Here is a 25,705-nt window from a genome sequence, read left to right on the forward strand (position 1 = left end):
AATTTCACCTTCAAACTCTTGGCTGGGTTTGGGTAAAATCAGAGTAGTTCTCAGGCTGGGAAGGCTAAATTATAAATGGCACTGCCATGGAAAAGCAGCTCTAGCAGACTTCTGTCAATTCCCTGTGCCAACCAGAGCCCCAAGACCCATTTATCATTACAGATCACACTTGAAAAGGCAACTGAAAGGCACCTATTCATTTCAGCCCCTGACTGTGGCTGTAGCTACACCAGAAACGAACAAGCACTTTGTAGTGACTGCGAAACTCTGCTACTACAAGGCAAATATTAGCTTCAAAAAGAAAAGGGTTGTACTTGAAAAAGGTTCACTAACTCATTACTCCTCATGGGGAAGCTTTATCATGCTTCCAGCATGTATGCTTCAACCCCACACCCCAGGAAGCTCTCCTTTTTTGAGATTAAAAGTATTTTATTCCTTTTGTTTCTTACACTTTCCACTAATTGAAGTAATCTCAGTACCAAAGCATTAGACATTCTTTTCAAGTAGATTTTAATCAAAATCCCTGGGACCAGAAATAAGGTTTTTTGATTTCAAGATTCACTTTGCAATCATTTCTGGGGGTGTACTCCATTATCACTCCACATCAGCTATGCATTCATTACTTCCCCTTGGATCAGGTGCCAGTTTTTTTCTTCTGTAGATATTTTTAGTCAGCAAATCTGATCCTGTCTTTAGTTTTATTAATTTTTGTATCAAAATAAGTCCATTTCCCTCTGTCCTGCCCTAGCATGGTAGGAAATTTCAGAAGGAAATAATACATCTATTTTGTATTACAAAAAATGAACCCAAGAATTTAATTTAATTAATCCTGATTTACTTAGGGGCAATACAAGAACTGGAACTACTGGCTTTGCTCTTTAAGTGCTTTTGCATATTTTAATATCCAAACAAAATGATTATAAAATTCTAGAAAATTACATTTCATCTCAAGGCTCTAGGATAGAAGAAATCAGACCGATTGCTCCTACTTGTGTCCCAGTTCTCTGAGTTGTGGAAGTGGATTGTGCTTTTGCAAACCCACTTACAAAATCTCTGAGGTTTCAAAATAAGACATGTGGCAAAGGAAACGCACTTTTCCCTTGTGCAGTTTGCAACTTAAGAGTATTTCATACTGTGGTGCAATTCCTGAGAAAATAGTGTGGTCAACATGTATTTTTGCACTGAAATCAGAAATCAAGACTGCTCTTTAAAAACTCACAAAGTGACCAGACAGCCACAGCTTTCTTGAGCATCCTCCCTTCTCTGCTGCTTTATATGGCCTCTCTGCCCTGAGCTGCAGCTGAAGACAAACAAGACATCAGCACTGAGAACATTCCTTTGCAGTGATTTTTAAATGTCACTCCGTTGATTTTATTCTGCTGCTGCTGCTATTTTCCAACCCCCCCTCAGTATGGTAGCTGATGTACAAAACATCAAGTCCCACTGTGCATCCCAAGCAATTTATATATAGTCTGAAAGAGAGAATGTTGTAACCCCAGCACATGAGTGCTGCCCAGAGCATGCTCATGTGCAGCCACAGTGTTTATCCCATGCCAGGCTGGTACTGTGTGTGTTTGCAGGCAGATGGTGGCCCTGGAGCTCAGCCCAAAATAGATGGGCTTGGTTGGGTGCTGGATTGGAGCTGGCTCTGAGTTGCTCTATTCAAACTCCTTCAGCTCAACAAGTGCATGTCAGGAGGTCCCCTCTCTCTGGCATGTGGCATTGAGGATGGCAGCAAAGGTTTCCTACCTGCCCTTTCCTGCTCTGATTTCATCCTAGTGCTCTAGAGACTGCCTCTTCCTATATCCATGTGGGACCATTGTTGTGCTGACACAAAAGATGTTTTTCCCAGAAACTGTGGGAAGCTGTGTTCCTTACAAACAACACTTGCCCCTAATGCTGCTGCCATCTAGGACACTCTCCTGAGTTTCATGGCATTTAAATGTTCCATGGCATTTAAATGTTCCATGATACTGCTGGAACACAACCATGGAAGTCAGCTTCTATTCTGTCTTCAGGAAAAACAGAAATACCTTATTTATTCCACAACTGAAGTTATACTTGGGCAGTAATGGAGAAAGGGACCAAGCCAGCAGATTTCATCTGTATAGGTACAATCCAGTTGTGTAAGTGACCAACATCTCCTAACTGAGGAGCAGCAGTTACAAAAGCAGACTAGTCTGTGGTGATTTTCTTTCCTTGCCACATAGCCCGGAATGAAAGATAAGGGAAATTCTTTTGGTTTTGTTACATCAGCACATTTGGTGTTGCTGGCTTTTTTTTTTTCCATTTATTTTTTTTTAAGGCTAGTTTCCTCTAGGCAATAATGAGCTGTCTGGATAAAGCTTAAATTGTGTTCTACAATTATATATACCCTTGTCTGATTCAAGGCATGGGCCAGACAAGGTATCTGGTGTTTTGGGTGGAATCCAGGTGATATCTGGCTCAGCACAGAAGTGTCTAAGATCTGTACCACTGACTTGACTGCATTAAGTGACAAAAGATGATGGTTTTGACTGAAATGTCTCACCTATCTCTGATCTGTAAGACTGCTTAGTTAGGAATAAGGATGTATTGAGTCCTCAGCAGTGGTATTTTGATTGTGGTGACTGAACAGGACCCTTCTGTCCTCATAAAATATCATAGGGTAAGAATTCATTGTATGTTTTCAAGCATTTCCCTTCTTCCTAAAACCCATATTTACAGGAGAGAATTGCATTGCTGGACAAAGCTCATCCATTTCTTGCCTCACAAGTCACCTGTGCTCCACCACTTTGCAGGAAAGAGGGAGAGTTGTCAGGATGGAGAGGAACACAGTCTGTCTCTAAGTATTCCTTCCCACTGCTGAAGTGAAAAACCTCAGATTTTGAAAGGACAGTGACTAGAGGAAAACAAAGAGTAGAGGAAAACAAAGAACGAGGGTAGCCTTTATAATGCAGGGCATAAGATCAGTATGTATATATATATATATGTGTGTATATATATATATATATATGGTGAGGTGATTGTTCAAGCTTCTGCCAGCTTTGGGATAATTTGTTTATTTCCTTATACTTAGATTCACAGCCCCGACACGGTAGAGAAAACACACTGTATGTCTTCAACTCTTCTTTGCAGGAAATACATTCCTGATTTTGCTACAACCAAGAACTGTCTTTTTTCCACTTTGGGTGGATAAAAGACTGACTGGTTTTCTTCCTGGAAGGAAGAAAGGTTATGTGGGGATGCATGAGAACCATGAAAGACATTTTTTACTCTGAATTGCCCTGCCAGAGCTTTTTCTGCTATTTTGCTTATCTTAGCCTGGCTGAGTAAAGGTGAATGTAGCAAAGGATCTCATGCCATTCACTGAATGCCTACAGTGTTTTTCTCTTGCTTAGGCAGCTATGGAAGGGAATGTATAGTTTTTACACAAGGGAAAATAGATTATACTTCAAGAGATCCTGAAAAGTAAGGAAACAAATGCCCTGGTTTTGCAGCTGAACATTCTTTCTCAACTAACTGAAAGAAAAAGAAATCCTGTTTTAGGTTCTTGTTAAAACACTTATATTTATTACAAAATTCTACTTAGCAGTAAAGCATTCCTAACAACCCTAGGCATCTCCCCTGTGGTATTTTTGCTGTTTACAAAGCAGGATTACTTTCCATGGTGTTGGCTATCTTCCCATCCTGTTAGGTAAACTGTTTCTCAAGCTGAGCTGCTCTTCTTCAGGGAAATGAGGCTGCAAGGTGTGCTTATGTGCCTGGTGATTTGTTGAAAGGAATTTTTTCAATCCCTGGGCATATTTCTTTTGTTATTCTTCCAGCTGTGTTTTCTTTTGTGCGTTGCTAAAAAGAGTGACAGGATTTCTAAGAAGTTACTGCAGAACCCATAAGCCCTGACTATGCACAATCAAAACAATTCCTTGTTATCTGTAGAGTTCAGCTGGTTGAGAAATAAAGACAGAAAACACACTAAAATATTCTCTTAAACCTAATGTGTCTAAGTACTGTACACTATTTCAAATCCACAGGCCAGCAAGACAGGCATGAGATGAGGAGTTGAAGATGAGGGAGGAGCTGTGCATTGATGGGAACATATGTCCCACTCCCCAAAGAACAGCCATGAGTTAAAGGCAGTGTGGATCTTGAGCTAAGACCTAGAATATAAAATCTCTTCATTGGCTGCTACCCTGGTATGTGCATTAAACACACTATGCTGGGGAGCTGAAGTTTGTAAATAGAACAGATTCCTGATGGATTTCTGTTCCCTGCTCCATTTCGGGAAATGTTTGCCTTCAGGACTCAGTGATCAATTCTTGTGCTACCTCTGGGTTTCTGCTGTGTTTGGTCACTACATGGAGACATACACCTGAATAACAGGTCCTGTGTGGAGCAGGTTCTATGGATTTCTGCATCACACTGGGCTACCCATTCATTCCTTCTGGGAGTCCCTGGTAAGAATTTATTGAAAACCAGAATGTAGTTGTTCTGGGGAATTTCTCAGAATTTCCTACTTGTGTTGGTACTTCATTGAGACATACACATTATACATATGAAAACTTCTGCCTTTTAAGAAGTGGCACTTTCCTAAGTGCCCTTACCTTTTTGTGTGCTGTTGGCTTGCTTTGGCATGAAAGGTGCTGCTTGTTCTATCAGCTACAAGACCAGTGCCAATGTGGTTAATTAGCATCCCCATGTAGGTATAATTGTTAATTCTGTTGGTGAAGGTATTCAGATATGCCAAATAATTTTTGATTCAGAAGGGATTGCTCTGACACTTACACATGTGCTCTAATGCTGAAAAATGTCCATGACTAGAAATGCTTTAGCTGAGTCTTCCTTTACTGAAGACAGAATGGATGAACATGTTTGCTTGCTGTCAGGTACCTTCTATATTTAGATTTTTAATGTTCTGGGTGGACTACTCAGATTTAGATAGGGTTGCAACTAAAGGAAGCATGAGTACCAATTAACAAACCAAAAATCCCCCTGTTTTATTGAAGCAAACATCTCCTTGAGCTGTCTGAGCAGTGAACACTTGATTTTTTCCTGGGTAGATGTCTTCCACTTTGTAACAGTAAAATTATTAAGAAAATGTTATTAAAAACAGGTAAAAAGGGAGCAGCAGCAGGAACAGCCATAAGGGATTGCCAGAGCTCAGAGCAGCCAAGGCAACAGTGGTGCTGTGGCTATCCTGCTGCTGCCTTTGTACTGCCAATGTAAAGCCTTTATGGAAAGCAGCCCTCTAAGGAAGTTTTTTTGCCTTGCATCTGAATTTATTTGCTAAAAATGCACATGGCAGTGATGGGTAATGCAGGTGATCAGCAGCTTTCAGTTATGTGCTAATGCCACCTGATACAAGAAAAGGGCCCCTTCTCTTCTTCAATGCCTTTACCTCTACAGCTGTGTAAAATATGAAACTTTTGTTTTCTGCTTGTCTTTTCCCTGCAGAGAAATAATTCTTACTGATACGAGGCTTTAGGCTTTGACATCCTGAATGTCTGAGAAAGGTATGTTTTGGGCAAAAAGGAGACTATTTGGCTCCTGGTGGTATAAAAATGTGATTGAAAATTAAATTGTCTTAGTTTGGTCTATTAAGGTTGGATTCATTACAGTCACCATTCCTGTAAAACTCAATTTATTAAGATTTTTACTGCTGATTTGATACTTCAAGTGGATATATTGTGGTAATTAAGTGTAGTGTGGCTTTCACATATCCAGAATATCTTCAAAGGACAGTAAATATTACTCACATTGCAATCCAATTAACAATAAGGGGAATCCACTATATAATTACAGTAACTGGGCAAAGTAAGGAGTGAGTTTTTGAGCCTACTATACCACAAAGAAAGGTTAAAAACATCAAACACCTGAGACCACATCTTTAGTTGGCATAAAATACATAATTACTTTTTTCCCAGCATCATATCTTTGTTAATTGTGTAAACACATAACAGAATAAAGGACTCAATTCTCCTGGGATCTTACATTGCCAATTATTAAAATTTTATGGCTGCTTCTTTCTAAGGGTTTGAAAAATTGGATTTGAGTACCAGTAGCATTACCTACTTCTCTTTTGAAAGTAGTATCAAAATAGTTAAGGCTACATTATGTTTCAGGAAAGTGATTATAATTATTTCTGATATTCAATTATAATTACAGATATTATACATTTTTCTATACAATTAATTAATTAATTAATAATTAATTCCATATTTGTTATTTTAATATGCAGCTGAATGCTTGTTTACTCTGATTTCAGACCTGTTTTGTCCTAAAAATGAAGATCTGACCTGAAAGTTATGAAGTGTTTGAAACCACTTATATGTAGGATATGAATATATGGTTCAACATGAGGCTGACTCTGAAACTAAAAGAATCTTTTTAAATTAGGTTCAGAAGGATATTACTTTCTAACGAAAATTACTTTCTAACAAAAATTAAAACACATGAATTTTTTTCCTTAAAAACCTATCACTTCAATTATGCAATAATGCTATTTCCAGGGGCCACCTTTCACACTGTCACTCAACAAGAGGAGCTGAAAGGTGACACAGATTTTAGGATCCCTAGTGGTGCAAACAGGAATGGCATTTAACAAACTTTAAACCCAACTCCCAATGTAAGTATCCACATTACTGAATGGTTCATATGAAAAATGGACGATACTACTACTACTACTACTACTACTACTACTACTACTACTACTACTAATAATAATAATAATAATAATAATAATAATAATAATAATAATAATTTAATTTCTTATCAGATGTACCAGAGCCCCCTTATAAAGCCATAAATGCTTCCCTGTGTCACAATTCTTGCAGCAAACCTCAGACAACAAGGTGGTTGTATGTGGTAATTTATAAGTCATTTATTCCTCAAGTTAAATAACTGAAAAATAACTAAAAGCTAGAATTAAGCTTTAAAGTTTATTTTAATTCTGCCTTCTTACATGTGGAAATTGAAAGACATTGGTGTCAAGGGCTTGCAGTTTTGTTCATAGCCTTTATTTATCCAATACTTCTCTGCAGCACAAAAATAATTTCTCATGTAGGCTAAGGAAATTTCATTCATCAAATCAGAACCATAGTTCAGCTCATCATGTAAGATAGACCTAGACAAATACACCTATGGAATTCTAGAGAAGTGACAGAAAAATAATAGAAAAAATATATTGCAAAATAGTCAAGAGAATATAAAAAAAAGTTTGTTGCTTTCAACTAAACTTCCAAAGAAGTTTTCAGAAGATCATCAAAGGGCAACTTTGAAAGGCATAATTAATTCCATATTTCCATTCCTCTTTGCAAAAAAGAAGCAGAGCTCTTGAAAGGTTAGAAAAAATTGTGAAATAAAAATTCTTGTTCTGTCTCAAACTTAGCTCTGAAAAAAACTCATGCCATTTTTCCTTAAAATGTACTATCAGATATACCATGAGAAGTGAGAACACTGCCTTAGCAATTATCCATAAAGACATAAGGGTAATTTACCAGAGGGGAAACTGTAATACATCATGGGAGGTGCAGTCATGGAATCACTGAATGGTTTGTGTTGGAAGGGACCTTAAAGATCATCCAGTTCCAACCCTACAGCCATGGGACACGGATGGACAGGGACACCTCCTACTAGCCCAGGTTGCTCAGAGCCCCATCCAGCCTGGCCTTGTGTAGGCTCTGAGTCCAGCTAAGAGCCCCAGTCTGATGTCCCATAAGGCATTCACCCAGCTGTGGAAGACAGGAGAATCTCAAATCAGGCAGAAGCTAATCTTTCTCATCAATTTGTTAATCCAAAATACTCTACAGATATCTTATCCACAAATTCACACTTTAACTTCCCAGGTGGAGTATTGAAAAGTGTAAACTAGAATTTCCGTTAAATCACATCCATAACTATTTACAGTCATCCTAGTTTCAAATTCTTGTTCTATTGAACCCAGTTAAAGTTAAAAGACTCATCTGTAATATATACAACTGGAAGATCAGGACCAGGTGCTGCATTTCACCATAGATAATATCACAGAATCATGGAATCACTGGGCTGGAAGAGGCCTTCAAGATCATCAAGTTTAACCTGTTCCCTGACCCCTCAACTAAACCATGGCACCGAGTGCCACATCCACTCTTTTTTTAAACACATCCAGGGATGGTGCTTCCACCACCTCCCCATGCAGACAATTCCAGTACTTTATCACTCTTTCCATAAAAAACTTTTTCCTGATATCCAACCTATATTTCCCTTGATGCACCTTGAGACTGTGTCTTCTGGTTCTGTGAGATGATGCCTGGAGAAAGAGACCAACCCCCACCTGACTATAGCCACCTTTCAGGGAGTTATAGAGAGTGGTCAGATCAGCTCTGAGTCTCCTTTTCTCCAGGCTAAACACCCCCAGCTCCCTCAGTCATCCCTCACAGAGTTTGTGTCCCAAGCCCCTCACCAGCCTCGTTGCCTCCTCTGGACGCGCTCCAGCGTCTCAATGTCCTTCCCAAACTGAGGGGCCCAGAACTGGACACAGCACTCAAGGTGTGGCCTCACCAGTGCCAGGTGCAGAAGAAGAATGACCTTCCTGCTCCTGCTGGCCACACTATTCCTGATATAGGCAGGGATGCTGTTGGCCTTCTTGGCCACCTGGGCACACTGCTGGCTCATGTTCAGTTGGCTGTCACCAGTACCCCAGGTCCCTTTCCTCCTGAGCACTGTCCAGCCACACTGTCCCCAGCCTATAACGCTGCAGGGGGTTATTGTGGCCAAAATGCAGGACTTGGCACTTGGACTTATTAAACTTCATCTTATTGGACTCTGCCCATACATCCAACCATTCCAGATCTCTCTGCAGAGCCCTCCTGCCTTCCAACAGATCGAAACATGCTCCCAACTTGGTGTCATCTGCAAATTTACCAATGAAGGACTCAACACCCTCATCCATGTCGTCAATAAAGATATTGATTAGAGCTGGCCTCACCACAGACCCCTGAGGGACACCACTGGTGATTAGCCCCAGCCGGATGGAGCACTGCTCACTACCACCCTCTGGGCCCGGCCATCCAGCCAGTTCCTAACCCAGCAAAGAGTGCTCCTGTCCAAGCCATGGGCTGCAGCTTCTCCAGGAGTGTGCTCTGGGAGACAGTGTCAAAGGCCTTGCTGAAATCCAAATAAACATCATCTACAGCCTTTCCTGCATCCACCACGCAGGTCATCTGGTCATAAAAGGAGACCAGGTTGGTCCAACACGACCTACCCCTCCTAAAGCCCTGCTGGCTGGGTCTGATACCCTGGCCATCCTGTAAGTGCTGCGTGATGACACTCAGTATAAACTGCTCCATAACCTTACCAGGTACTGAGGTCAGGCTAACTGGCCTGTAATTACCAGGATCCTCTTTCCCACAATTTTTGTGAATGGGCATCACATTGGGCAGCTTCCAGTCCTCTGGAACCTCCCCAGTGAGCCAGGACTGCTGGTAAATGATGGAGAGTGGCTTCACAAGCTCACCTGCCAGCTCCCTCATCACCCTGGGCTGGATCCCATGTGTGCCATGGATTTATGAATATCCAAGCTGCTCAGCAGTTTTCTGACTGCCTCCTCCTGGATAACAAGGGGACCATTTTGTTCCCTGACACCATCTCCCAACCCAGGAGGACAGTTGTCCTGGGGACAAGATGTCTTCCCACTAAAGACCAAGGCAAAGAAAGAGTTAAGCACTTTCACCTTCTCCTCATCTGCAGTTACTGAGTTCCCTCCTGCATCCAGTAGAGAACAAAGGTTGATCTTACCCTTCCTTTTGCTGTTAATATATTTATAAAGACATTTTTTATTATCCTTTACAAAAGTTGCCAAATTAAGTTTGAACTGCATTTAACCTCCCTTAATTTTTTTCCTACATGCCCTAGCAAACCCCTTAAATACTTCCTTAGAGACCTGACCCTCCTTCCAAAGATGATACATCTTCTTTTTATTTCTAAGTTCCTTCAAATCCTCGTTGCCCATCCAGACTGGATGTTTGCCTTGTCAGCTCATCTTTGGGCACACATGGACAGTCTGTTCCTGTGCCCTCAAGATCTCTCTTTTGAAGCATGCCCACCTTTCCTGGACTCCTTTGTTTCTAAGGGCTGCTTCCCATGGAACTCTCTGAATAAGTCTCCTAAACAGGCCAAAGTCTGCCCTCCAGAAGTCCAATGTAAAAGCCTTATTGATGTTCCTCCTGATTTCACCAAATATCATGAACTCTATAATTTCATGATCACTGTGCCCAAGTGGCCTCCAACCACCACATCTCCCACCAGCCCATCTCTGTTTGTAACACAGTCCCTTCCCTGGTGGGCTCGCTCACCAGCTGTGACAAAAGTTGTCATCCACCCACTCCAAGAACTTCCTGGACTGCCTCTTTTCTGCTGTGTTAAGTTCCCAGCAGATGTCTGGTAGGTTCAAGTCACCCACAAGAACAAGGGCTGGTGTTCCTGTACATTCTCTGGCTGCTTATTAGAATATGTTGTCCACCTCTTCCTCCTGGTTGGGTGGACAATAACAGACTCCCAGTGCCTCTGTACAAATGTAATATATGCACATAGAGAGAATTTTTTCCATTCATTAATTCAAACTTTATGATCTTGTCCTAGGAATACCTATGTTATAATGCAGTTATGATGTCAGTGTTATAAAGATGCAAAATGCATGTTTTAAAATCATTGTTTCCTTAATTTTAAAATCCAGTTTGAAACCACAGGGCACCAGTTATTATAAAACCATGCATTAAAATGTTTCGTTTAAAACACATGTAAATAAAATCATTAGAATCCTTATGGCTGAAATTGTGAAGAACATTTTTTCTTAATTATATGACATATATATTATATTACTTAGTGTTTTATTTACAAACAGAAACACTTAATGTTTCTACTGAAAAAAGAAAAAAAAAGTCAGATATCCTATCAGCTATGTACCTGTGTACAGTCCACAAAGGGACAGGTACAAGCTTACAAAATTCTTTGATGATTTTCTAAGATGATTTTCTAAGATGATTCTAAGTTAGTATCAATGAAATATATTAAAAAAAGAGCTCAGTTCTGTTCATTCAAGCATGTTCTGGCTTGAATTATATTAGTAAATATAAATTGCATCAGAAAAAGCACTGCTTTATGGCTTTGTTTAATTAAATTGGAAAATCAAAGCATTGGGACGAGATAACTTTATACCAGATAAAAGAATTGCTGAGGAGCCTTTTTACACTTTGACAAATCCAGATGAAATTTAGTATTTCAGAAATGGTCTGTGATATAATTAGAATAATTTTGAGACTCTGCTATTAATGAATATTAAATGAAAACCTTAAGGCTCAACTTAACTGATGTAATATCTCCCTTCAAAGTCATAATATGAAGCCTGCGTATCACAGGGAGTATTTTCTGTAAAAATATAAAGTAAGGATTGGATAATATAAAAATAGTAGCTAGTTCATCAAGGAGGAGAACAGTTTATAAAAAGTCTTCCCTCATAAATTCTTTTGCTAGCTGTAGCAGCGATGAGAAATGAAGAGCTCCTGTGAAATGCCCAAGGCCACACTTTGGTTAGGAGCTAAGAGCTACATCATCTTTAATGGGAGATACACTTGTTATTGATGGAGGTGAGACCTGAGAGCAAGGGGTTTGTTGCAGAACAAACAGGAGTTATATTGTTTCCTTAATTGCACAATTCACTGACAAAAGAGCACTAAATAGAGGAGGAAGCCCAGAGAACAGCCAGGGAAGTGGTAAGGAACTGCAGCTGGAATGGGTGGTGGTGTCCTACCTTGTACACGATGATGGGGATATCAATGACAATGTAGATAAGGTCTCCCAGTGCCAGGCTGGCTATCAGCGCGTTCGGGCCGTTCCTCATACACTTGTTCTGGTAAATGATCCTCAGCAGAGTGGCATTCCCAACCATCCCAATGATGAAAATAGCACAGGATACCACGGTGTTAATGTATTTGAAAGTTTCAGCAATCTTAGTCTGCTGGGAGCATTTGACAGTCTGGTTGGACACCGGGGGCTGCATGGTGGTGAGGAGAATGCTGGATTCCGTCCCTGAGAAGGTGGAAAGGGGATTTCCCGAGTCGCTCCGATTGGAAATGTCTCTGTCAGAGCTGTCACTGAGGACAAATCCCGGGACCAGCAGCAGCAAGGAAACTCTTAAACACAAGGCTTCCATCCTCAAGTCACCAGTGAGCAAATTCAGTGAGACAAGACCTTCGCTTTTTTCTTCAGTATTTGAGTGAGATACTTCTCATTTTTTCACCTGCGGAGAGAAACTGTAAGCAAGAAAAGAAAAGGAAAAAAAACCCCACATAATCAGTACAACAGATAGTCTAACACATCTGTTTCTCACTTAGGGAAGATATCTGAGTGTTCAGCCTCTGCAGCACATATGTAGCAACACCTGTTTATACTTACTGTGCTGCTCTGAAATCTAGATTACCCCCATTACTTGTCTTACAAAAGGCAAACACAAAAATTTCTTAAGTAAGTGATAGCTTATGCAAATAAGACCCCACAAAACCCTGCTGAGACAGAATTTGTATAGGGATGGAAAAAATAAGGGGGATGAAATTCTGTTTTAAAATATAGTCTTGCAGTCGACCTGTCTTGGAGACTTCTGAATGGTATTTTAGCTAAAAGAAGAGCTTATTATTTTTTCTTTGAAAAAAAGTGGTAAAAGCACTACATTAAAAATTAAAGGTAGTAAATTAATCAATTTTCTGAGTATTTTTGAGGTACTGCAACAATTAGACTTTATATGATTTTTGTCTGACTTATTACCTGGATTTCAAATGAGAACTGATAAGACATGTATTTCAAATCAAAATCTGGACCAAATCCAAAATCCCTAAATAACAGGAGGAAGATTTTATAGTCCTAGGATAGGCCTCCAGCCAGGAAAATACCTTCAAACTCTGTCATCTGGTTCTGAATGTAATTGCCATGCAACTCATGCTCAGTACTCAGCTACAGTGAAGTTAATAATAAAAAATTAAGCTCTTTAAGGATAAAAAAAATACTTGGTTTAGTATTCTAAACAACAACACATGACATTTCCAAGTACAGAAGAAAGCATCACAGAGTCCTGCCCTAGTAAGTGTGACTGCCTGTGTGTAAGCACTGCCACAGGGTTTGTAGATACCAAACCTCCAGTGAAACCAGGGATGCCATTTAAGTCCATTTTCTTGAAACCTTGGTTTAATTTAAGATTAAATTTTTTTACATGGTTTATATCTGCAAAACAAGACAAAGTACTTCAGTGTTGACAAAAGAAGAGTAGCAAATAAAGTATTTATAACTTTCTGATTTCCAGGGACTCGCCTGAAGTATTTGGGAGGATCCTTTTAAATAAATTAATCCTAATTTCATTCCCTGTGGGGCTGTTAAGTCAGAGTTTATAGCAAGACATTTACCAGAGAAGGAGGGAGAAAATTTACTGATAGTACTTCTGGAGGAGGCAGAGTATAAATATTTACTAGTATTGCAGGCTCCTGTTGTATGTGGTCTGTGGAAGTGTGTGTGTACCTCTGTGGAGCAGCAGATGCGATATTAACCTGAATATTCCTGTCTGGCATGCAGGGTGCTGTCCCTCACAGACCAGTGATCCACCTTTCAATCCTTGTACTGCTGTATTTGAGATCAGCAACTGGCCAACTGCGAGTTCCCATGGACTTAATTTCAAAGTTTAACATAGTAAATCCTTCTTTATTTAATGAAATTAAATGCTGGTTATGACAGTATCTCAGGGCACTTAGCAACAGCATGATGCAAGTGTTTTCACTTTAGGTTTCTAAATCTTACTAGAAAAAACAGAGATGTTTGACTGTAACTCTTTTCAGGCAAGGATTAATACTTGTATTATTTTCTATGGTTATGGTTTCTCAATTTACAGATGGGAAGCATGTATCACTATTAATGGTTTTCCCAAGTAAATGTGATAAAGCTATGAACAGAACCCACAGCCCTGTGTTTTAGTAGTTATATTAGTTTCCTCCTTGCTTTGTGACCCTTTTTGTGAAAATCAGATGTATGTATCATATAAACATGGTGGCAGCATGGCAGTCATGCCGCCAGCATGCAAAGCTGGAAACAAAATTGCCAATTACCATCTCTTCCCTCTCCCGGGAGAAACTTTTCCCTGAGAAGCAAAACGAGAAAGTTTTTAATAGGCTAACTTCTAAGGGTACTTTTTTATAGATTCCTGACAGCCCTTCATTCCTCTGTGCGTATTTTTAAAGTATTTATCTTGTTGCAGAATATAACATGCAGCCTGCCTCGTATGAGTAGCACACTGGCATCCCTGATAACTTTCTGTGATAAGGTAATCTAGGATTATCCTTCACACACGCAGCCTGGGTACCTGGAGGGTGTGAGGGTGCTCTGTTAGTTCAGGAGCCTCCCGCCTGTGTTGTGCCTGTGGATGCGGGGAACTGAATTCCTGACTTGCCTGGAGTATCAAGCCAGAAGAATTCCCATCCCGAGGTTCGCAAGAAGAGACTGTACTAGTGGAAATGAAATTGTTCCAAAGACCAGCTAAAACGTTAACAGTGCTTAATGAGTGTAAGGCAGCTGAGATGTGAACAGGAGCAAATGAAGCGGAGCAGGGCAGGAAGGCACTGAAGGGAACAACGCCGGCAAGGGGGATTTTCTGGGCTGTTCCCAGCGAGAGCTGCCGGGGAAGCCGCCCGCTGCTCCTTCTCCAAGGCGAGAGGAAACACGCTCCTTGCTCCACCAGCGAAGGATCAATTCCAGCATGCACTGGCAAACCAGCGCTGCCTGCCCTGCAGCCTATATGGAGAGCCTCTGGCCAGATCCATACATTGTTAAACTTTATGCAATAACAGTTCCCCCAAGCTGCCTTGTGCCCGTCTCTTGTTCTCTCTCCCTTCCTGTCTCTCACACGCTCACAGCCGCACACAGAGGCGCACCGAGTCCCCGTCCGGGGGTTCCCAGCGGTGCGGGAGGTGCCCGCGGCTCGAGCCGGGCTGTTCCCGTCCCGGGATGGCTTCGGGGCTCCCGCAGCATCCCGCACATTTCCTTCCCCCGCCGCGCCCGCCTCCCCGCCCGGCTCACCCTCATGCTGCTGCCGCCGCCGCCGCCGCCGCCGCCTCGGAGAATTTCTCCGGAGTGGCTTTTCCTGGGATAGTCTTACCAGACCCTCCTGCCTGCGTCTGACTGGGTGGAATTGAGAATCTCCACCTCCGCTACAACAGTGAACGAAAGAGACAGACTGGAGAAGTCGGAGCGTCCCCTCTTCACTGCCCCCTCCCCCAATTAAAACAAACCTCCAGCCCGAACTGAGCCCCTGCCAATGTTAAACACAAAGGCTGCCTCCCGGGCACAGGGGAACACGGAGCTCCTTAACTCCTTCCTCGCTGAAACCGAGCGCAGCTCCTTCGCTGGGCTCATCTAAACCACACCGGGAACCCACTGCTGTAGCTGCCTGCTAATGGCACGCAGGATTCTCAGCAAGGGTCTCTACCTGATCCCACCAGACGGCAGAAGATCCATGAGCAAAAACTGATCCTTGAGCAAAATCAGATTTCCGTGGGAAATCTGATGAAATAAACCTCTTCTGCTTTGCATTTGCCCCCGGGCTGGCGGGGATCAGTCTCTGAAACAATCAGTAAAATTCTGTGTGAGAGAGTTTCAAAAATGCTGGATCCGTAAACGGAAACTGCTCCTGAGTGAAAATTTCTTTGATCCATCCAGGACACATCTTGATAATACATTTTAGTTGTTGCATTTACAAGGATAGTAAGAGTGTCATTCCTATGTTTCCTATTACTATTCTTCTGTCAAGACAGAGGTGCAAAAAAATCTGTGCAGAAAAAGTGGAAAGTTCACTTATACCTAATGATATTTTCTCACAATGAGAAAAAAAAAAGGTGTATCAGAGGGAGCAGCTTGTACAGGAAAGAGTTTCAAAATCCCTTCTATCATGCCAGCAAGTTTATGAAATTTTGAGTCCTTTGTTGAATCATTTCAGGTTCCTCATTTCCTGGCAAGTTTTCATCTGGTTGTACCACAGAAATTATTTTCTAAACATATATATGGGCGTCTTCTGAATAGAAAAGGCAACCTTCCTAAATAAGATGTTAAAATATGTTGTCCTAAAACTGCAAAAGCAGACTGAAAATATCAATAGAAAATGTGATGCTAGTGGCCTGAAGAATTAAAATATCTGGCACTAAATCATGTAGGAATTTTTTTGAACTTTTTCAGTTTTGCATAGATAAAAGTATGTTTCTGTAATATGTTTGAAATCATCTGACAAATCTTGAACAGGAAAAACCAGCAACTGGATCGACTGGATTAGCAGTATTTTATCACTTGTAGAAAGTCATCTCAGTTAAATGAAGTGTCAAAGCACAGGATCTTTGAAGGAACATACATGTTCAGCTGAGAATCACAAGGAGCCTACTGTTTGCAAATCAGGTAGAAAGTTTAATTCAAAATCTCAGGTTCCTGTGAAGTTCAATAAATGCTGATAAGCCACTAAATTATCCATATACTACTAAAACAATTCTTTACAGTTTGGTCATAGATGCTTAGTATTAATTATTTGCTTTGTCAAGAATCATCTTCATGGTAAGTTGGAAAAATCATTGAAGAGCTGGAAAGGCTGTTATTAAAGACCGTGTGCACTTTATGGAGTGCTTTATTGAATGCAACTCTTATATCTCTTGTGTGTTCTCTAAACATTGTTAATACCCAATTCCTTTCCTGGGATCCTTTGACCTTTATGTCTAAACAATTAGAGCTGTAACAAAAAAAAAAAAAAAAAGAAAAAGCAAAACAAACCAAAAAAGCATATTTCTGATCTCATTCAAGCACACATTTTTTTTTATTCCAATTCATAATAACATGATTCCATGCATAACTGTATTTACTATTACATGAAATAAATGTAATGAAATTATCAAATTTAGTATGCTGTAAAAGATCTATTTCTAGACAGCCTTTATGACTGCTTCTTTACGGACAACCCACATAAGTAGTATTAGCTATTAGAAATTACTGATCCATGTTTTTTGTTATTTTTACTGTTGCTGATTTTTTAAATGAACCTTTGTTTTGTCTTTAATCTTCTAGGTGTCTAAAGCTCAGTTGATATCTTGTCTTAAACTAAGATAAATTTGAAAATTATATTTAGTGGTTCCTGCTTTTATGGTGTTCAGGAAATTTACATGGAATAGGAAGTTTTCACATAGGAATTATGAAAAAACTGTAGTTGCAAATGCAGCTGACCTCAGCTACTGGGGAAAGTGATAAAATGCAGTTCTTTACACTAAGACGTTTTCATCTCTTGGGGACACTTTCACCATCATTGTAGGACTGCTGTCCTGTGCAGGGAAGAGTTGACTGAGGACTCTGTGTACCAGTTTCAGCACAGTGAAAGCGTTTCCTCTGACCTCTTCTGTTTTGTGTCTTCAACAAACTGCTTAGCTTGTCTCACATAACTCCAGAGATTCAGAGTAAGGGCAACATATCAATCTCATTAGAAAAAAATCAGATTGCATTTGCAGCTGGAGTTGAGAAGACTATCAGCAAATATCAGCTTTTATAGAGCTATTGATTTCTGTGAAGCCTTCAGGTATTAGAAAGAAATACTTTCATTTTATTGGATTGAAAGGTGTGTTAGCAAATGTATTACCTGTTAAACCACTTACCTCCCCAGATTTGATATGAAATAGGAGCATATGATCATCAAGTTGTGGAGTCCTAAATCGAATTGCTGAGATTCAAAAGACCATAATCAAAACCAGGCATTGTCTATAATTGGCATTTCCATGAGCAGTCAGTTAGTGGCTTTATAACCTGTAGCATTTTCAGAAAATTGGAAGTTATTAATGACAAAGGTTGCAAATATCTAATTATTCTGAATTCTTTCACTAGATTTCTGACCCAGTTTTTATCAGAAACAATACAAACAATAATAAATAGGAACCATTTGGAGAATTTGGAAAAATGCACCTAAATACTTTGGTTACAATGCTGGACAACTCTTTCACTTTGAATTCAATATCTAGGTCTAATGAACAAGAACTCAGCAAATTCAAAACTTCTCATGGAATCATGCTGATTTCAAAAACACTTGCTGGGCAGGTTTCTCAACTTTTATTACACCAGTTCAGTCAGAAGTTGCACCTCACTGAACAAAAAGAAATATCATCCAAACCATAGAGAGTATTTCTATCTTGTGTAGATTATCTGTTCTTTGACAAGAGATGCACCTATGCAGCTGCTTTAGAAGAATTCAGTTTAAAATGGGACCCTCTAGAAAATCTAAATATGTTGAAACTCAGGGCTCATTAATTCCAGTGATCACTGAACCAGTTATTTGCTTCCGTTGTATAACATTTCTGTTTCCCAGCAGCTGATTTATTTAAATTGTATCTCTACTAATTCCATATCTGTAACTCTATTTATGGGCTTAGCACAAATAAATCCTTTTTCTGGCAAGGCTGTCTTGCTCCTCCCTCTCTTCTTGCCTTCTCCTTTCCTCCCTCCATCTTCCCCCTTTCTCCGTCTCTCTTGTTTGTTTCCTTCATGTCAATAGAAATTTTGGCAATTTACAACAGGAATTTATAATTCAAAGAGAATTGTAGCCAGAATACTATTGTATTAGTTTATTCTTATAACTAGAAAGTTGTTTGTATTAGAACCACTGAAATGTTCCTGCCCTTAGACTATAGGAGCCTGAAGCTGTAAAAGAATCAAAAGGGATAAAGGATTGAAGTGTAAAGGACAAAATTGACCATGGATCCAAACAATTAATACAGGAACAACTGCAGGAGCTACTGCACCCCAAAAAGGAATATTAGTCAGGAACTGTGGGTTGGGTGTATCTAAATTTTGCAGAATCTTGATGGAAATTTTGAGTAAGAAGTGAGCTTCCTGGGTCTTTATTGTGCAGATTGGAGAAGTAATAATATGTGCTGTTAATTCCCTTCAATTGCTGAGCATTTCAGATTCCTCTGGCGAGCATTTACCTACTGTGTTAAATGCAATGGACTAAGAACATTTCAGAAAAGACTTACTGGGAGAGGCAATGCTGTTGGTCTTCATTTCCATAGATGGAAGCCCTAATTTTCAAGGTCTGGATCTTATAAATCTATTTCTTGGCAGGTAGTAAAGAAGAGAGAACCAGACTCTTCTTCCTGGTGCTCAGTGATGGAAGAGGAGGCAAAGGACACACAAGAAATGTGTTCTTGAAATACAAGAAATTAAATTTGAATGTAGGAAAAACCACTTTCACTCTAAGGATCATCAAACAGTGGCACAGGGTGCCAAGAGAGGCTGGAGAATCTCTATCCTTGAAGATATTCAAACCCCAGCTGGACATAGTCCTGAGTAACCTGCTTTAGGTGGCTGGGCTTTGAGCAGGGGCATGGGACAGATGATTTCTAAGGGTCTCTTCTAATCTCAAAAGTCTGCAAATCTGTGATTCAGGTGAGACTTCCATTATGTCAAGAGTATTTTGGCTCAAGCTCTGGAATGATGATGTTCAAAATTCTTCAAGTTATGTTGTTTGTATTGGGAACTGATGTGGTGTTGAATAGAGCACTAGCTACACACACACACACTCACACACCACACACACAAGAGTGCTTGTAAGTTGCTGTCCTGTGGCAAGTTGGATACTGTCCAAATAATGGGTGATGGTAACTGAAATATTTAACAAAGAGTCTACTTTTAAAATATTAGTTCTATAAAATTAAGAAATTGTTTTCTTCTTCACTTTTGAGGCCAACGCAGCAAAATGAGTGACCGTAGGGAGCATTTGGGGATCTTCATCCCCATTGTTTCAGGCAACCCTGAAGGTAGCTGTGAGCTGAGGAGCCTGCTCACAACTTCAATGTCTTCAATGGTGACAGATAAAAATATTTCTACATGAGAAATATTCACAGAGAAATATGTTCACATGAGAAATATGGAATTAGTAGAGATACAATTTAAATAAATCACAGCATAGTCTTCAATGGTGACAGATAAAAATATTTCTACATGAGCCCCTCAGTATGCAGTAAAATATATATACATGAAGAAGAATAAAATAGCAATATGCCACAGAAGATGCCTGTTATGTAATCATGCAATGAGTGAAATTATGCAATGATTATAAACACACAAAAGAAAAAAAAACCAGAAGCAATGAAAACCAGATATAAACTAAAATTTGATTTAAAGAACAGCAAGAGGAAGAGAATGTCTTAGATTAGAAAATCTTCCATAATTTACAAAAGCGTCAATCTGCATTTGCAGATGTGAGCCTGTGCAGATCACAAATTCTGCGATAGAGGAATGCTGTTCTGCTGCCAGATGCATCTTTTATTATTTTAAACACTAATAAAATTATCTAGATAAGATAGTCAGATATTAGAGTGCCATTTTATCTTAATCTAAATAAGGTTAAAATTATTTCTATTGGCTACTCTGCAGTGAAGCTGTTTTTCATGGAAAACCCTGACTCATCTCACTTCTTTCTAATGTTTCTACATTACCTAATTTTTTTGTTAGTTTTTTAGGTAACTAAAGCTGAGTTGAAATAAGCTGCTTGTACATTTACTTTGATTCAGTAAAGTCTCTTTTTTATATTATTTAACATTAAATGGCTAGCATAAACTATTCTACATTTTATCTTACTGTAAGCTACATATATAGGCCTATTTACAGACTTATTGAGTGATAGATTAATTATAAACTTTCGAGTGTTTTTATAGATGTAAGGAATTCTCTGCAACACAATTTTGATATAAATGATCAAGGTTTCTGAAAAAAGATTCAACATTCTTTTCTGCTATCTAGAAAATATTGTTGTAGGGGGATGCAGTATGGGTAAATGAAGGTGACATAGAATGTAATCTTATCCCCCAATGAGTTGCAGCTGAACCAATAACTAAAGATCAGGAGCAGGCCTGATGTTAACAGGCCACACCTGTAGCCAATAAGAACAGTGTTATAAAAGAGTGGATTGGTGGGGTCTGGAGTCAGATGGCTGCTGTAAGGACCAGGAAGAGTCAGTGCTTAGAGGAGCTGCCTATGAGAAACATCGAGGGGGTATGAAACTCTGGTGCTATGGAATCCTTGCACTATAATGATAATAGAACTCTGGATATATGAGACAACATGGTGTTTATTGGAAACCAAAGCTCACCTTTAGGTGACTAATGCAGCATTAAGACAGTGTGAATGGAAAAATCTAGATATGTAATACTTGAGACAGAAGGAGCTGACAGTTCTTTAGATTTTGGTGCTAAAATCTCAATCCTTTAACAGTGCAGCTGGCTCCATCTCAAGTTTGGAAAGGCTGCGTTGGGATATGACTGTATTCCTGGCTATAGGATTGGTATGATGTGCTGTTTCATGTTGTCATGGCCTTATTGTGACCTGGATTTCCACTGCAATGACTTTTACCTGGTGTGTGGATGATGTGCTTTTATGGTGTTTGGCTGTGTTAATGCAGTTCAGTCATACTAAATTTCAGAATGGTCAAGAAATCTGAATTTTTTTCTTGAGGATTCAGAGGGTTGGGAAGAAATTAACCTTAGCTTCCTTCATTCCTCTTCTACCCTGGCCTCTTCGTAGAGAGCCTTGTCTTTTCTTCTGTGTTCTGTCTAATAAAAACCTCTCCCTTCTTCTCATGTGCCTGGTAGTCCTCAGCCACTGACACCAGTGATCATCAGCTGTCTTCCTCTTCCTGATCCTTGTCCTACTGATGACCCAGTGTGGCTCCTCCAGCAGCTGGGATTGTGCCCATTTCTTCATACACTGAACAGGAAATGGTTGGATTTTGCTGTTTTACCCTTAATCCCAGTCACAGTGCTGGGGCCTAGTGGGGTGAGGACAGACAGACAAGCAAAGTGGGAGGACTGTGGCATCCCCCTTGGCTGCTGGCCATCTCTTGCTGCTCCCTGACAGAGGGAGAGTCTACGGGGAAGAGGGAGCAATTTCATGTGTCTAAGTCCAAGTATCCCAGAGGAAAGGTCCAACTCACTTCTGCAATCTTTGGACAAATATTTTTTTTCTCTGGTAACAGCAATTTTATTTGGTCTTATAAAATAACTCGAAACTGAAATGCTTTCCATGTGTCAAGCCACTATGTCCTCTCAAATAAAGGGAACTGATGAAAAGGTAAACTAATGATTCTGTCGTGATATACCAGCATATAATAATAGATGTGTATTGTTTAATTTTATTTTTATTCTTGTGACAGTCACTACTCATAGACTGTTCAGATTATGAAATGGAAAGGAACAAGAGCTATTGTTGCCAGTTTCCCTTTCCTGGCTGATATTCCACTACAGTTATAAGGACTTTCATTTTATGACATTGGATTTTTGTCATAAATAACATACAGAAGCAAGTATAAAATAAGTCCTTTGTATCAAGCTGTAACACAAGACTATTCTGTTTGTATAGACCAAAAAAATTAAATTTGAAACCGATGCAATTCCTGGGCACGGTGAGGTCAAAAATGATAGTAGTTTTCTATGTTAATTCTTATGAATATAGGTAAAAGCAAACTATTGTCAATAATTAAAATCACATGTTTTAGGTATCAAGTAACAGTAAGCTCAGGCTTTGGATTTTTAACTAACAATTATCCTAGTCACAAAATTTCATCTCCTCTTAATTGATTTAGTGTGCTATTTAATTAAACTATTTATGAAGGAGGTTAAAAAATACAGCAAATAAATGCATGCAAATAGAAGTTTATGTACTCTTTGAACTAGCAAGTTTATTATTTGCATCATACTTTCCTGGGGAAGAACATCTGGAAAAGTGTTTTCCACTTACTTTCAGATGTAAAACTCATGTTTTCTAACCCATGAATAAATGGTGTCTGCTCAACTGAACTCGGTCAGATCTAAGATGGTGGGAATGTAATGTTCTGTTTTCCCCACGAAACCTCTGTAATTATTTAGAATACTGGATTATGATTATACTAAACCCCAGGAATATTGTTGTGAAAGAGGTGCTGAAAGCATACATATTAAGCTTGTGGTCATGTGTTATTTCCTGTAGACCCCTGAAGTCAAAGATTTCTTTGACTGTGGGGTTCTTACAGCACCGTTGGATTGGATTTTCAGCTGGTATAATCAAGTGTAAATCTCTTGTTGGGAATGAAAGTACATTTATTTGTATAATAAAATATGATCATGGGAATGATCATAGATAGTGTAATTATTTTCAAGTCACATTAGTGGATGTTGAAAGGAACAATGAAATCATGTGCATGTTTCTCAAAATATACCTGAAACAGAGCAGCTGCTGTAATTTTCTACAAAAGCTGATCCTGTTTTGTAAGAATTTTGATTGATTTGGATATTTTTTAGTACTTCCTGAATTTTTAATGATTATTCATTTCCTAGTGGCAATAATAATCTAGATAGGCAAGTTTTCAATAATTGTTGAAAAAAAGTTGAAAATCAAATTTGGATTCTGAAGTAATCTCTATTTTGAAACATTCACCTGAGAATAAAAATATTTAAAGAAATCTGCATCCAAACAGACTTTAAACTGAAATAAAACTACTTTGTATTGTATTCTGAATGGGCCCTACAGCTTGACTGAAGGCATTTTAAAAATTAATTTGAAAAAATGTATATGCATGAGGTTATATTGATCACATCAAGTTTATAAGCACAGATAAAGTTATTTTTAAAATGTAAACAAATTATTTATACAGGCATATGAAAATGAAACGAGTGGGCAAGGCTGTGTTCTTGAAAATAAAATAGTTTAGCTGTTTGGCCTATAGTCATAGTGAAATATCTGGATCAAAGCATCAGCAACTGCCTGTGGTTGATTTATAGTACACAAGTAGTTATCTCTTTTTCTTTGTTTCCAGCAGGTGATATTTAGATCTCACCTATACTATTACTTTTGAAGTGATAACAAAGAAGAGCAGGATTATGAACAGTATAGGAGAGAAATACCTTTTAGATTTAGATCCAGAATACAGTAACAGTCAAGCAAAATGCAAGAGCTTAAATTAGAACCTTTATTTTACAACTTAGACAACTTATTTTACAACTTTATTTGGGTCAGGACCTGTATGATGACTTCTGGAAAAATAGGGAAAGCCATACCAAAAGCCTCAATATTATTTGTTGTAATTTTGTAATGTTTTTTTGGAATTTTGCAATATACTGAAATACTTAAGGGAGTTGCTTGTGGAAAACTCCTGGTGAGATATTTTGGTATCTGCAAACTTTTGAAGTTCAGGTCAAAAAACAAATCTATGAAAACTTGAGGAATTCCACCTCTGAGGAATGTTTGTTAGCTCCACTTTGTGTTTGTTAGCACCTTTATTCCTAGATAGATGCCCTCAGATTAATGAAATTTACCCACCTTTGTGGTTCTTTGAATGCACATGCCTGTACTTATATATCAGGTACAGAACACTAGATTTCATGTACTGTCAAAATTCACAAATGCAAAGAAGTCTTTCAAGTTATTCAGAAGTAGGAAGAAAAATTTTTGCTGCTAGAATTTGGCGAGGTTGAAGGGAAATGAAACAAACAGATGTCCTAGGAGCTGTCAAGACCTAATAGGTCTGGTATTAATAGACATGTCTGGGCCAAGCCCTCTCTAGAGATAGTAACAATAATTGTTGCCTCCAGATAGTCACATGCCTCGTCTCTTCAGTTTAGAAAAGTGTTCAAATTCTCAATTGGTGTGTGTTTTTATTTTTTCTTTTAGTTAATCATTACTTATTATAATGCTGTGTCTGTAGATTTAACTTCCCACCCTTAATGAGGTGTCTCAACATGTAACAGATTTTAAGGGTTTTCTTGGTGGTGAGTAGGAACTGATAGTTTAATTCCTTCTGCCCTGGAGGGCTGGTATGATTTGCAATATTAAGAAATTCTAGTTTGAGGAGATGTGTTTGGCAATTTGTATCAGGGTCAGGCTGTCTCCTTCTAGAAGTTTTTCCCATGATAGTGCCCCTTGCCTTCCATTGTCACCTGAAGGTTCTGTCAACTATAACTGACAGAGCATCTCCCATGCTCAGTAAGGTGGGTGAATAACACACAGAGAGTCTCCTCTTCACTTAGGATTTTGGATGTGTAATGATGTCAAATCAACTGTTTTAAAATTTTATTTTTTCTGGTAGACTACAGCAATTTTTGGTCTCTTATTTAACCAGTGTTAAACCACTTATGTGAAAGCACATTGACCTAGTGGGGGACATCAGTTTTGTATCACAATGCTCCTTTGTGGAATACATGCTCAGAACAGCTGCAAATGCAGGTGAGGAGAGGGAGTGACACTGAGTATTACTGTTCTTTGATATTGTCCCTGGCTGAGCTTCCTTGCTGAACCAGTGATGGCATCACTTGGTCACCATCTTAAGAAGGTTCTTCTTCAAAGAACTCTTTCTTGTGCTTTCTTCTCTAATTTGCTTGTGCATTCTTAGGTTTATCATGTTTTCTTTACTTCACTTGATTATGTCCCCTATCATGACCGACAGTATTCTACAGGCTAGACACTGTCTTTCCAGATCTGTACTGAGCAGTGTATCCCTCCACCCTGTTTGCTGAGGCACTGCTGCAGAAGATATCCCTGCAGTGTATTATTGTCTGCTTTGATTAAGCTCTGCTTCTTAGAGGCCATGCACTTGTGAAAAAAATGTTCTGTTACTGTATTCATTACAGACATTCCTTGCAACTTACCAACAGTGTCTTGTTCAGTCACCTAT

General features: G+C 39.2%; 1 protein-coding gene across 3 annotated transcripts in view; it reads right to left on the bottom strand.

The window, feature by feature from the left end:
- EDNRA (endothelin receptor type A) overlaps nt 1–15,251 on the bottom strand; it is a 32,860-nt gene extending 17,609 nt beyond the window's left edge. The window contains exons 1-2 of one of the 3 annotated variants that reach the window (XM_071431483.1): nt 15,067–15,251; nt 11,765–12,253 (exon numbers count right to left, since the gene is read on the bottom strand). In XM_071431483.1, the coding sequence (XP_071287584.1) occupies nt 11,765–12,166 (402 nt within the window). In that variant the 5' untranslated portion in view covers nt 12,167–12,253; nt 15,067–15,251. Of the gene's footprint in view, nt 1–11,764; nt 12,267–15,066 lie in introns of all 3 variants that reach the window. The other 2 variants (XM_071431482.1, XM_071431484.1) reach the window with 2 other exon arrangements.
- Between the last annotated feature and the right edge of the window lie 10,454 nt (nt 15,252–25,705).

The sequence above is a fragment of the Agelaius tricolor genome, unplaced genomic scaffold, assembly GCF_023055355.1.
Source record: "Agelaius tricolor isolate 1412-34295 unplaced genomic scaffold, bAgeTri1.0.p SCAF_8, whole genome shotgun sequence".
Lineage (NCBI taxonomy): Eukaryota > Metazoa > Chordata > Aves > Passeriformes > Icteridae > Agelaius > Agelaius tricolor.